This window comes from Theropithecus gelada, chromosome 3, assembly GCF_003255815.1.
Source record: "Theropithecus gelada isolate Dixy chromosome 3, Tgel_1.0, whole genome shotgun sequence".
Lineage (NCBI taxonomy): Eukaryota > Metazoa > Chordata > Mammalia > Primates > Cercopithecidae > Theropithecus > Theropithecus gelada.
In genome coordinates this window covers 94,954,560-94,968,613 of record NC_037670.1, presented here as the reverse complement: position 1 = coordinate 94,968,613, position 14,054 = coordinate 94,954,560, and the positions used below count along the sequence as shown (strand labels likewise).

Here is a 14,054-nt window from a genome sequence, read left to right as displayed (position 1 = left end):
GCCCAGGCTGGAGTGCAGTGGCCGGATCTCAGCTCACTGCAAGCCCCGCCTCCCGGGTTCGCGCCATTCTCCTGCCTCAGCCTCCGGAGTAGCTGGGACTACAGGCGCCCGCCACCTCGCCCGGCTCATTTTTTGTATTTTTTTTTTTAGTAGAGACGGGGTTTCACCGTGTTAGCCAGGATGGTCTCGATCTCCTAACCTCGTGATCCGCCCGTCTCGGCCTCCCAAAGTGCTGGGATTACAGGCTTGAGCCACCGCGCCCGGCCAGAAACCACAAATTCTTAATATGCATCAAAATTATTCTGACATTCTAAAGAGGTCAGCATGATCTTGGTTATCACTAATATGGTTTTTGAAAAACGTGTGTTATGGTGGATTTCCAGAAATTAATCAGAAGGACAGATAGACTCCATTATTAATTAAAAAAAAAAAGTGAATGGCTGGCAAGATGGCCAAATAGGAACAGCTCCAGTCTGCAGCTCCCAGCGAGATCAACGCAGAAGGTGGGTGATTTCTCCATTTCCAACTGAGGTACCCAGTTCATCTCACTAGGACTGGTTAGACAGTGGGTGCAGTCCACAGAGGGCGAGCTGAAGCAGGGTGGGGAGTCACCTCACGAGGGAAGTGCAAGGGGTCGGGGAACTCCCTCCCCCAGCCAAGGGAAGCCATGAAGGACTGTGCCTTGAGGAACAGTGATTTTTGGTCCAGATACTACGCTTTTCCCAATCTTTGCAACCCACAGACCAGCAGATTCCCTCCTGTACCTATGCCACCAGGGGCCTGGGTTTCAAGCACAAAACAGGGCAGCAGTTTGGGCAGACACCAAGCTAACTGCAGGAGTCTTTTTCATACCCCAGTGGTACCTGGAACGCCACCCAGACAGAACTGTTCACTCCCCTGGAAAGAGGGCTGAAGCCAGGGAGTCAAGTGGTCTAGCTCAGCAGATCCCACCCCCATGGAGCCCAGCAAGCTATAAGATCCACTAGCTTGAAATTCTTGCTGCCAGCACAGCAGTCTGAAGTCAACCTGGGACACTCGAGCTTGATGGGGGGAGGGGCGTCCACCATTACTAAGGCTTGAGGAGGTGGTTTTCTCCTTATAGTGTAAACAAAGCCACAAGGAAGGTCGAACTGGGCGGAGCCCACCACAACTCAGCAAAGCCACTGTAGCCAGACTGCTTCACTAGATTCCTCCTCTCTGGGCAGGGTATCTCTGAAAGGCAGCAACCCCAGACAGGGGCTTATAGATAAAACTCCAATCTCCCTGGGACAGAGCATGTGGGGAAAGGTGCAGTTGTGGGCACAGCTTCAGCAGGCTTAAACGTTCCTGCCTGCCTGCTCTGAAGACTGGCAGATCTCCCAGCACAGCTGGGAGCTCTACTAAGGGACAGACTGCCTCCTCACGTGGGTCCCTGACCCCTATGCCTCCTGCCTGGGAGACATCTCCCATCAGGGATCAACAGACACCTCATACAGGAGAGCTCCAGCTGGCATGTGGAGAGTGCCCCTCTGGGATGAAGCATCCACAGGAAGGAACAGGCAGCAATCTTGGCTGCTCTGCAGCCTCCACTGGTGATACTCGGGCAAACAGGGTCTGAAGTGGACCTCTAGCAAACTCCAGCAAACTTGCCACAGAGGGGCCTGATTGTTAGAAGGAAAACTAACAAACAAAAAGGAACAGCATCAACATCAACAAAAAGGACGTGCAGACAGAAACCCATCTGAAGGTCAGCAACATCAAAGACCAAAGGTAGATAAATCCACGAAGAAGAGGAAAAACCAGTGCAAAAAGGCTGAAAATTCCAAAACCAAAAGGCGTCTTCTCCTCCAAAGGATCACAAGTCCTCACTAGCAAAGGAACAAAACTGGATGGAGAATGAGTTTGACAAATTGATAGAAGTAAGCTTCAGAAGGTGAGTAAAACTCCTCTGACCTAAAGGAGCATATTCTAACCCAATGCGAGGAAGCTAAGAACTTTGAAAAAAGGATAGCTGAATTGCTAACTACAATAACCAATGTAGAGAAGATCATAAATGACCTGATGGAGCTGAAAAACACAGCACAAGAACTTTGTGAAGCATACACAAGTATCAATAGCTGAATCGATTAAGCGGAAAAAAAGGATATCACAGATTGAAGATCAACTTAATGAAATAAAGTGTGAAGACAAGATTAGAGAAAAAAGAATGAAAAGAAATGAACAAAGCCTCCAAGAAATATGGGACTATGAGAAAAGATCAAACCTAAGTTTGATTGGTGTACCTGAAAGTGACAGAATGGAACCAAGTTGGAAAACACTCTTCAGGTTATTATCCAGGAGAACTTCCCCAACCTAGCAAGGCAGGCCAACATTCAAATTCAGGAAATACAGAGAACACCACAAAGATACTCCTCGAGAAGAGCAACCCCAAGACACAAAACCGTCACATTCACCAAGGTTGAAATAAAGGAAAACAATGTTAAAGGCAGCTAGAGAGAAAGGTCGGATCACCCATGAAGGGGAGTCCATCAGACTAACAGCAGATCTCTTGCAGAAACCCTACAAGTCAGAAGAGGGTGGGGGCCAATATTAAACATTCTTAAAGAAAAGAATTTTCAACCCAGAATTTCATATTCAGCCAAATAAAGCTTCACAAGCAAAGGAGAAATAAAATTCTGTACAAACAATCAAATGCTGTGAGATTTTGTCACCACCAGGCCTGCCTCACAGGAGCTCCTAAAGGAAGCACTAAACATGGAAAGGAAAAACCAGTACCAGCCACTGCAAAAACATACGAAATGGCAAACACCATTGACACTATGAAGAAACTGCATCAACTAATGGGCAAAATAACCAGCTGGCATCATAATGACAGGATCAAAGTCACACATAACAATATTAACCTTAAATGTAAATGGGCTAAATGCCCCCCATGAAAAGAGACAGACTGGCAAATTGGATAAAGAGTCAAGACCTGCTGGTGTGCTGTATTCAGGAGACCCATCTCACATGCAAAGACACGCATAGGCTCAAAATAAAGGGATGGAGGAATATTTACCAAGCAAATGGAAACCAAAAAAAAAAAAAAAAAAAAAAGCAGGCATCGCAATCCTAGTCTCTGATAAAACAGACTTCAAACCAACAAAGACCAAACAGGATAAAGAAGGGTATTACATAATGGTAAACGGATCAATGCAACAAGAAAAGCTAACTATCCTAGATATATGTGCACCCAATACAGGAGCACCCAGTTTCATAAAGCAACAGACTTACAAAGAGACTTAGACTCCCACACAACAATAGTGGGAGACTTTAACACCCCACCGTCAATATTAGACAGACCAATGACACAGAAAATTAACAAGGATATTCAGGCCTTGAACTTAGCTGTGGACCAAGCAGACCTAACAGATATCTACAGAACTCTCCACCCCAAGTCAACAGAATATACATTCTTCTCAGCACCATACCACACTTATTCTAAAACTGACCACATAATTGGCAGTAAATGCAAAAGAACAGCAAATGCAAAAGAACAGAAATCGTAACAAACAGTCTCTCAAACCACACTGCAATCAAACTAGAACTCAGGATTAAGAAACTCACTAAAAACAGCACAACTACATGGAAACTGAACAACCTGCTCTGGAATGTCCATTGGGTAAATAACGAAATAAAGGTAGAAATAAATACATTCCTTGAAACTAATGAGAACAAAGACGCAACATACCAGAATCTCTGGGCCACAGCCAAACAGTGTTTAGAGGAAAATTTATAGCACTAAATGCCCCAGGAGAAAGCAGGAAAGATCTAAAATCGACACTCTAACATCACAATTAAAAGAACTAGAGAAGCAAGAGCAAACAAATTCAAAAGCTAGCAGAAGACAAGAAAGAACTAAGATCAGAGCAGAACTGAAGGAGACAGACACACGAAAAATGCTTCAAAAAACAATCAATGAGTCCAAGAGCTGGTTTTTTTTTTTGAAAAGATCAACAAGATAGAGGACTAGCCAGACTAATACAGAAGAAAAGAGGAGAATCAAATAGACACAATAAAAAATGATAAAGGGGATATCACCACAGATCCCACAGAAATACAAACTACCACCAGAGAACACTATAAACAACTCTACACAAACTAGAAAATCTAGAAGAAATGGATAAATTCCTAGACACATCCACCCTCCCAAGACTAAACCAAGCAGTCAAATCCCTGAATAGACCAATAACAAGTTCTGAAACTGAGGCAGCAATTAATAGCCCGCCAAAGAAAAAAAGCCCAGGACCAGATGGCTTCACAGCCAAATTCTACCAGAGGTACAATTCTACCAGAGGTACAAATTCTACTATAGGTACAGAGGAGCTGGTACCATTCCTTCTGAAACTATTCCCAACAACAGAAAAAGAGGGAGTCCTCCCTAACTCATTTTACGAAGCCAGCACGATCCTAACACCAAAACTTGTCAGAGACACGACAAAAAAAGAAAATTTCAGGTCAATACGCCTGATGAACATCAATGTGAAAATCCTCAATAAAATACTGTGAAACCGAATCCAGCAGCACATCAAAAAGCTTATCCACCACTATCAAGTTGGCTTCATCCCTGGGATGCAAGGCTGGTTCAACATACACAAATCAATAAACATCATCCATCACATAAACAGAACCAATGACAAAAACCATATAATTATCTCAATAGATGCAGAAAAGGCCTTCAACAAAATTCAACACCCCTTCATGCTAAAAACTCTCAATAAACTAGGCATCAATGGAACGTATCTCAAAATAATAAGTGCTATTTATGACAAAAACACAACCAATATCATACTGAATGGACAAAAGCTCAGAGCATTCCCATTGAAAACCAGCACAAGACAAGGATACCCTCTCTCACCACTCCTGTTCAACACAGTATTGGAAGTTCTGGCCAGGACAATCAGGCAAGAGAAAGAAATAAAGGGTATTCAAATAGGAAGAGAGAAAGTCAAATTATCTCTGTTTGCAGATGACATGATTGTATATTTAGAAAACCCCATCATCTCAGCCCAAAATCTCCTTAAGCTGATAAGCAACTTCAGCAAAGTCTCAGGATACGAAATCAATGTGCAAAAATCACAAGCATTGCTAGACACCAGTAATAGACAAACAGAGAGCCAAATCATGAGTAAACGCACATTCACAATTGCTACAAAGAGAATAAAATACCTAGGAATACAACTTACAAGGGATGTGAAGGACCTCTTTAAGGAGAACTACAAACTAATGCTCAAGAAAATAAAAGAAGATACAAATAAGTGGAAAAACATTCCATGCTCAAGGATAGGAAGAATCAATGTTGTGAAAATGGCCATACTATCCAAAGTAATTTATAGATTCAATGCTGTCCCCATCAACCTACCACTGACTTTCTTCACAGAATTAGAAAAAACTACTTTAAATTTCATATGGAAGTAAAAAGAGCCCATATAGCCAAGAGAATCCTAAGCAAAAAGATGAAAGCTGGAGGCATCACGCTACCTGACTTCAAATCATATTACAAAGTTACAGTAACCAAAACAGCATGTTACTGGTACCAAAACAGATATACAGACCAACGGAACAGAACAGAAGCCTCAGAAATAACGCCATACATCTACATCCATCTGATCTTTGAAAACTCTGACAAAAACAAGCAATAAGGAAAGGATTCCCTATTTAATAAATGGTGCTAGGAAAACTGGCTAGTCATATGCAGAAAGCTGAAACTGGATCCCTTCCTTACACCTTATACAAAAATTAATTCAAGATGGATTAAAGACTTAAATGTTAAGACCTAAAAACCATAAAAACCCTAGAAGAAAACCTAGGCAATACCATCCAGGACATAGGCATGGGCAAGGACTTCATGACTAAAACACCAAAAGCAATGGCAACAAAAGCCAAAATTGACAAATGGGATCTAATTAAATTAAAGGGCTTCTATACAGGAAAAGAAACTACCAGCAGCATGAACTGAGGCAACCTACAGAATGGGAGAAAATTTTTGCAATCTCTCCATCTGACAAAGGGCTAATATCCAGAATCTACAAAGAACTTAAACAAACTTACAAGAAAAAAAAACCAACCCCATCAAAAAGTAGGTGAAGGATATGAGCAGACACTTCTCAAAAGAAGACATTTATGCAGTCAACAAACATGAAAAAAAGCTCACCATCACTGGTCATTAGAGAAATGCATATCAAACTACAAGGAGATACCATCTCATGCCAATTAGAATGGCAATCATTAAAAAGTCAGGAAACAACAGATGTTGGAGAGGATGTGGAGAAATAGGAATGCTTTTACACCATTGGTGGGAGTGTAAATTAGTTCAACCATTGTGGAAGACAGTGAGGTGATTCCTCACGGATCTAAACCAGAAATACCATTTGACCCAGTAATCTCATTACTGAGTACATACCCAAAAGATGATAAATCATTCTACTGTAAAGACACATGCACACGTATGTTGACTGCAGCACTGTTCAAAATAGCAAAGACTTGGTACCAACCCAAAAGGCCATCGATGATAGACTGGATAAAGAAAATGTGGCACGTATACACCATGGAATACTATGCAACCATATAAAACGATGAGTTCATGTCCTTTACAGGGACATGGATAAAGCCAGAAACCATCATTCTCAGGAAACTAACACAAGAACAGAAAACCAAACACCGCATGTTCTCACACATGGACACAGGGAGGGGAACATCACACACCAGGGACTATCAGGGGGTTGGGGGCTAGGGGAGGGATAGCATTAGGAGAAATACCTAATGTAGATGACAGATTGATGGGTGCAGCAAACCACCATGGTACATGTATACCTATGAAACAAACCTGCACATTCTGCACATGTATACAAGTACTTAAAGTATAAAAAATAAAAAATGAAAAAAAAAGTGGTATATAACTGCTGGGACATACACATGTGCTATTGTTGCTTGGTTTTAAAAAAAGTGTACTTTAATATTTCTTTTATCTCCAAAAGCTGTTATCAATTTATCAGTTTATCTTAAAATGGATACAATCTTTAGAGGAGAAAAGATATATAAACATAAAAAACATGGAAGACTAAAATGCATCTCCAGTGACAAAATTGCTCAAAGTTGGAATTTAACTCAATCACTTCAATCAGGAAATACACAGACAAGCAACATATATTTTTCCCCTCCATTGTAAGGTCCACACCCTGGAACTTATTATTAAAATAAAACACTAATTTAGAAATGTTATTAGGTTGGTGCAAAGGTAATTGTGTTTTTTGCCATTTTTTTTAATGTCCAAAAACCGCAATTACTTTTGCACCAAACTATACAATCAAAAATCCTAAAGTAATCATATGAACTCTTTTTTTGTTTTTTTCTTGAGACAGGTTCTTGCTTTGTCTCACAGGCTGGAGTGCAGTGGCATGACCATGGTTCACTGAAGCCTTGGCCTCCTAGGCTCAAGCGATCCTCCCACCTCAGCCACTTGAATATATGGGACTATAGGTGTGCACCAACATGCCCAGCTAGTATTTTTTATTTTTTGTAGAGACAGGGTCTCGCTATGTTACCAGGGTTAGTCTTGAACTCCTAGGCCCAAGCAATCCACCCGCCTCAGCCTCCCAAAGCGCTGGGATTACAGGCATGAGCCACCATGCTTGGCCCAAACTTCCTATAATTGTTAATTTTTACTTATTTTGTATTAATTCCTTAATCTTTTCTAAAAAGTTGGTCTTTTTAGGGGGATGAAGAGTAGTGAGAAAGTCCTTATTCTTTTTACATTTTCATTTTGAAATAATTTCAGACTTATAAAAAGTGATAAAATACAGAGTGGTATAAATAATACCAGCTTCCCCCACTGCTGCTCCTGCTCCTATTGCTACTATTACTAAGAGCAAACATTTATACAGAGGTTTATTATTTTCCAGGCACTGTAAGAAACAGAATATTGCATGAGTCACATAATGTTCTAATGAAATTTAAATCTTAATTTCTTGAGTAAACTGAAGTACCAAAGGTTCAGTAACATGCTCAAGGTCACAGCTAGTAAATAGCAGAGCAGGAATTTCAACCAAAAGACTGCCTGATTTCCAAGCCTGTGTTCTTACCCACTAAGCTATCCTACCTAATTTAAGCACTTATTTACTGTCTTACCTTATGATTTTATTCCAAGTATAGGTCTTAAATCCTATTTTAAATTATTTAAAATATTTTATATAATAAAGATTTTACTCAAGAGGCAAAAATACTTTCAGAACATATCCTATTTAATATTTTTATCATTATTCCAAGTAAATGACATTTTCTCTCAGAACGAAACATTTCCTTCTAAAGATAACAAAAAGCTTGTGACTTGTCTCAGGCAAACTTTTCTTAATGTACCATTTAAAATTTTTTTTTTCTTCCTTTCAAGCATCTGTTGAATTATAATCAACATGTCAAGACAGGAGTTTATATGTAGATATTCCTATCAATAGTGATAAACATGCTGAGGAGAACTTAATAAAATTTTCTAGTTTTAAAACACACATACAAATCTAAATTTATTTTCTTTTATTACAAACAAAGTAAGAAAACAGACCTAAAAAGAAACCCAGTGCAGTGGTCTGCTTACTTACCTTGCGAGCAAAATCCCCTTTTCCTTTACTATAGGCTTTGTTCTCAAGGAAATCATACACATAGTGAGCTAAAGCTGGGGATGCCTTCATCATTTCAGGAGCTAACAATAACTAACAGGAAAAAAAAAAAGAGAGATTATCTTAAACTGACAGGATGCTAGAAATTAACTATTGTTTATAACTTTAGCTCATAAATTTTAAGAATGTAAAGTAAAAAATATCAATTTATATTTTAAAAAACCCAATTATACAGTTAAGATAAAGTCACCAATAATTTTATGACAATTAACAGTTAGGTATACATATTCTTCACATCAGCTATTTTGACTTTAAGTGTACTAATATGAAAGTTGTCTGAATATATTTACTATTTTATTTTCAGATCTTATAGCTTATACTAAGAAGATCCACGTTAGAAAAGTGTTACGTTATTTGCATAGTAATTCTAGAGTTAACATTAAATAATCTGGGCAAGGTGGCTCATGCCTGTAATCCCAGCACTTTTGGAGACTGAGGTGGGAAAATTGCTCGAGCCAGGAATACAAGACCAGCCTGGGCAACAAAGTAAGACCCCATCTCTACCAAAAAATTTAAAAAATTAGCCAGGCACAGTGGCATGCACCTGTAGTCCTAGCTACTTAGCAGGCTGAGGCGGGAGGATCCCTTGAGCCCAGGAGTTCAAAGTTGCAGTGAGCTATTATGGCACCACTGCATTCCAGCCTAGGTGACACAGCAAGACCCTGTCTCAAAACAAACAAAACATTAAATAAAAATGATATGAAATAAAGTACATAAAATAATCCAAACAAAAACATTCAAGTGTTATACGGAAGCCCCAAACAAAATATTGCTTTCACAACTGGAATGTAACAACATTCTAGCTTGGTCCCTTCAATGGAACAAGTTTTGACATACTGAGTTCATTAGCTAAGAAGTACACAATACAGCAACATCTAAAAGATACATTTATGATAAAAGATTTGGGAAAAGGTAATTTTTCTTAAGAATCTTGTAAATAAATGATACAGACATTTAGTACTTTAAACAAAAAATTCAAATGTTTGAGCCAGGAGAAGACAGGCATGTGCATTTATCTAAACACAAACAAGCAAAATTCCTAACACGGAGTGTCTAAAAACTTCTAAGTTAATCAATACACGCAGAAATAATGTTTACAAATTACTAAGCAGACTGCATGTCACATTTGACATGCTGCACAAAAGTGGTGGCCATCCTGCGATTACAGTAAAAACACTCTGTGTGCTACATTAAATGAAAAACGTTCTATACCTGTATGCTATATTAAATGAAAATCTGTAGATTATAGTAAGCATGAGCTTACCTGCAAATATGCATTTAGATCCTTTTTTCTCTTTTCTAAAAAATCTCTATCCATATTATTAAAAGTCTTTTTTCCAGGAAGCTTCAATATGCTTGATAGACTTTCAAACTGTAAGACAAAATACATTCAATAGCACTTTTTATAAAGACAAAAGGTTTCCCCAAGTGATGATTTCTCTACATACTAAAAACATCTTCAGGCCAGGTACGGTGGCTCATGCCTGTAATCCCAGCACTTTGGGAAGCTGAGGCAGGCGGATCACCTGAGGTCGGGAGTTTGAGACCAGCCTGACCAACACGGAGAAACCCCGTCTCTATTAAAAATACAAAATTAGCTGGGCGTGGTGCACATGCCTGTAATCCCAGTTACTTGGGAGGCTCAGGGAGGAGAATAGCTTGAACCCAGAAGGTAGAGGTTACGATGAGATGAAAGTGCGCCATTGCACTCCAGTCTGGGCAACAAGAGCGAAACTCCATCTCAAACAACAATAACAAAACCATCTTCAACAGATAATTTTGCAATATATTACGTGAAAATCAGAAAATAAAAAAATTGTCCAAATATACTCAAAACACGTTCTAATATTATTTATTTTAAAAGTATCTTAAATCAAGAATGACAAATTTGCATAAATGATGAAGATGGATTTTGACCATGTGGGATTTCATTTCATATTCTCCCTAACGTTGAGATTGTTCAAAATTTTTATAATAAAAGGTTTTAAAAAATATTTTCCTTAATAAGTCTTTGACCTGTGAATACAGTACTAGCAAATAAAATGACAATTTTCAAAATACAGATAGTAGCTATATTATAACCCTGTGTATATACAATTATAATAAATATTGATACCTTTGTCCCATCAACCACATTAAACATAAACTCATAGATTACACTAACCAAAAAAAATTAGTAACAGTCAGCATATACTTTATCTTTGTAAAATCACAAACACAAAGTAAATGTGTATACTATAAGTCTAGCACTTATGGACTTAACATTTGGATGCACCTTCAAAGGTCCATCATCGTAATCTGTAATGCCTTGCTAAAACATAGATTTTTTTTAACCATACTAGCTGCTAAAATAGTTTAACAGCAAAGTCATTTAACTAGTGACTGTACCTGACCAACAGCCTAGTACTGAAATTCAAACAGGCCTCACCACTTTTCCCATGTGATACATATCCTAAAGTGAAACAAACTTTTTAAAACAATTATTTGTTCAAAAGAAGAACATTTCTGTAAAGAAAACTAATTCTTGGTGCAGAGATTAAAGAGAAATGAAAAGGATTAGGATAATTTCCATCGCCAAACTGGAAGATTCTGATACATTATTAAAAGAAGGACAAATCTAATGGCTGCTTAGAGCTAAAATGTGAGCAAGTTCATTATATGTTACACATGAAAGGCAAAAGTAGTTTTTTACTCCAGTATTGGGAGGAAAACCAAAAATGGGTACAGGTAATTTATAGAGAAAACATCATACTATAGCAATATTCTCAAATGTGGTGATTCACAGAAGTATTAGAAATGGGATCCTCACTGAATATCACATGTCAAAAAAAATTTTTTTGGAAGCAAATTTACTTTTTCAAGGTGTCCTAAAAGATATTTCCTGCAATATGACCTATCCACATTCAACTACTGATTCAATTTTAGAAAATACATATTTTTTCTGGCATTACCAAGTCTTCTGTGCTTGTACTGTATTTCCTCAAATTCATGTTGAAGCCCTAACTTTCAGTGCCTCAGATTGTGACTGAATTCAGAGATAAAGCCCTTAAAGAGATGATTAAGTTTAAATGAGCCCCTTAGGGTGGGCCCCAACCCAACCAACCGGACTGGTATCCTATCAGAAAAGAAAATTTGGACCCACTAAGAGACAACAGGAATGCATCACACAGGGAAATGGCCACATAGGGACATGGCAAGAACCCTGCCATCTACAAGCCAAGAAGCAAGGCCTCACGACAAACCAAACTTGTCAATACCTTGATCTTTGATTCCTAGTTTCTGGAACTGTCAGAAAATAAATTTCGGTTATTTGGGCCACCCAGTTGGCGGTATTTTATTAGGGCAGCCCTACCAAACTAATATACCAAGGCAATATGACAGTATCCATTAAAACAACAATTTATTTCAGAAACTTTAAAATATTAAACCTTACTAATAAAAAGAAAAAAAAACTGCAAAAACAGTTGTTTTCTTAAAGCCTAAATTACCAAAACAAACTCCGTTGTAAGTTGTCTGTCTGGAACAGAAACATAAATCACTAACACTTTTCTCAAACTATAAAAGCAAGGGAGAAAATGTTAAAATTTACACTCTGTATTAACTCATCATAAACTTGCTATTTAAAATATTATTTTATAGTACGAACAAAACAATTGACCATTCCCTGAAAAGTAATGTAATTCCCTCTGCCAAAAATTCAGGAAAATATTTTTAAAGGCATTTAAAAGAAATTAGAAATTCAGCAAAAAAAGAACTAAAATAAATTATAACAGAGGATGTCAATGTTTACAAATAATTCAAATACTACACATAAATCGTAGACATTCTAAAATCAAAGATCTTACTTTTCTACATTAAATACACCAAGTTTAGATTCCCAATACACTCCTGGAAAATTTAAAGAACAGACTTAAAATTTTGTATTAAAGCAATTCAAAATTTGCTTAATATGGTGCATATTTTTACTCAGTTATCTTAATGAATACTTAATATTATCATTTAAATCATTAGTAGTTTATTTGTACCCATATAGATTTCACCAAATAAAACAGAAATGCACAGTAACTACTACACTATAAGCTCTTAGAGGCAAGGACTTGGTCTGTCTTGTTCCCTTATATGTTGCTAACACCAAGAAAAGTACCAGACACATAGGAAAAGCTTAATAAATATTTGTTAAATCAATGAATGAGCAGCTCAGGCCGTTTCCAAAATCATGACATTTAACATTTTAATTAGTTTCTTTTAATTCTTATAAGTCTCCATAAAACAACAAATAAGATTATTAAAATCTTTAAAGAAAATAAATGATAGCTCATACATTTAGCTTGGATTTTCATTTATTTATTTATTTATGTATTTATTTATTTATTTATTTACGGAACAGGGTCTCACTCTGTCATTTATTTATTTATGGAACAGGGTCTCACTCTGTCACCCAGGCTAGAGTGCTGTGGTAGGATCTCAGCTCACTGCAATCTCCACCTCCCAGGCTCAAGTGATCCTCCCACCTCAGCCTCCTGAGTAGCTGGGACTACAGGCAGGCACCACCACGCCCAGCTAATTTTTTGTAGAGAGAAGGTTTCACCATGTTGCCCAGGCTGGTCTCAAACTCCTGACCTCAAGCAATCTGCCCACCTCAGCCTCCCAAAGTGCTGGAATTATAGGTGTGAGGCACCGAGCTTGGTCTTGGAAAAAATGTTGTATCACGAAATGATATAAACAAAATGAAACTTGTTTTAAAACAATTTTACTTTAAGTGCTCTATGCAGTTACCATTTGGTCATGTTAACAGGCTGTACTGTGACCAACTGCTGAATTACAAGTCATTACATTTTTCTTCCATTATTTTATAAGGGATTTGGTTTTAAAATATAGATAAGGCTGAGCTAAAAGGCAAACACCCTAAGTCTTATTTACAGATACTTAATATTTTACTAAAACCTAATTTTCATTTAAAAGAAGAGTTTTTAATCTCTTAAGTTCTGTGAACAATCTAAACACTTAGATATATCACTACTGTGACTTTATAAGAAACACACACACACACACCCCCACACCCACACACACAAACACAAAAAAGGAAACACCAAGTCAAAACACGTCCATTTCACTTGCATGAGCTGTTTGAAAAAGAAATTGTGCTGTATCAATGTCATATAATTTCTGGTGCTGAATTGAAAAGGGAAATTTCTGTATGAACTGTCCTCTTAAAAGTTTTCTTAAAAGGTATGTTCTTCATTTACATTTGTCAATATGTAAACATAATGCCTACAGTTCTAGTCTAGTTCTACATTTAAATCAGGGAATGATTATTCCTCTTAACTAGAAAGAAAATTACAACTATTTACACAATAAAAATTTCAT

General features: G+C 37.7%; 1 protein-coding gene across 8 annotated transcripts in view; it reads right to left on the bottom strand.

The window, feature by feature from the left end:
- SNX13 (sorting nexin 13) overlaps nucleotides 1–14,054 on the bottom strand; it is a 164,156-nt gene that overhangs the window by 15,692 nt on the left and 134,410 nt on the right. For all 8 annotated transcript variants that reach the window (XR_003118624.1, XR_003118625.1, XM_025379999.1 and 5 more), the window contains 2 exons: nucleotides 9,952–10,059; nucleotides 8,610–8,720 (listed from right to left, as the gene is read on the bottom strand). Coding sequence is in view for 6 of the 8 variants with exons in the window: in XM_025379999.1 (XP_025235784.1) it covers nucleotides 8,610–8,720; nucleotides 9,952–10,059 (219 nt within the window). In the remaining 2 variants the exon portion in view is untranslated. The remainder of the gene's footprint in view (nucleotides 1–8,609; nucleotides 8,721–9,951; nucleotides 10,060–14,054) is intronic.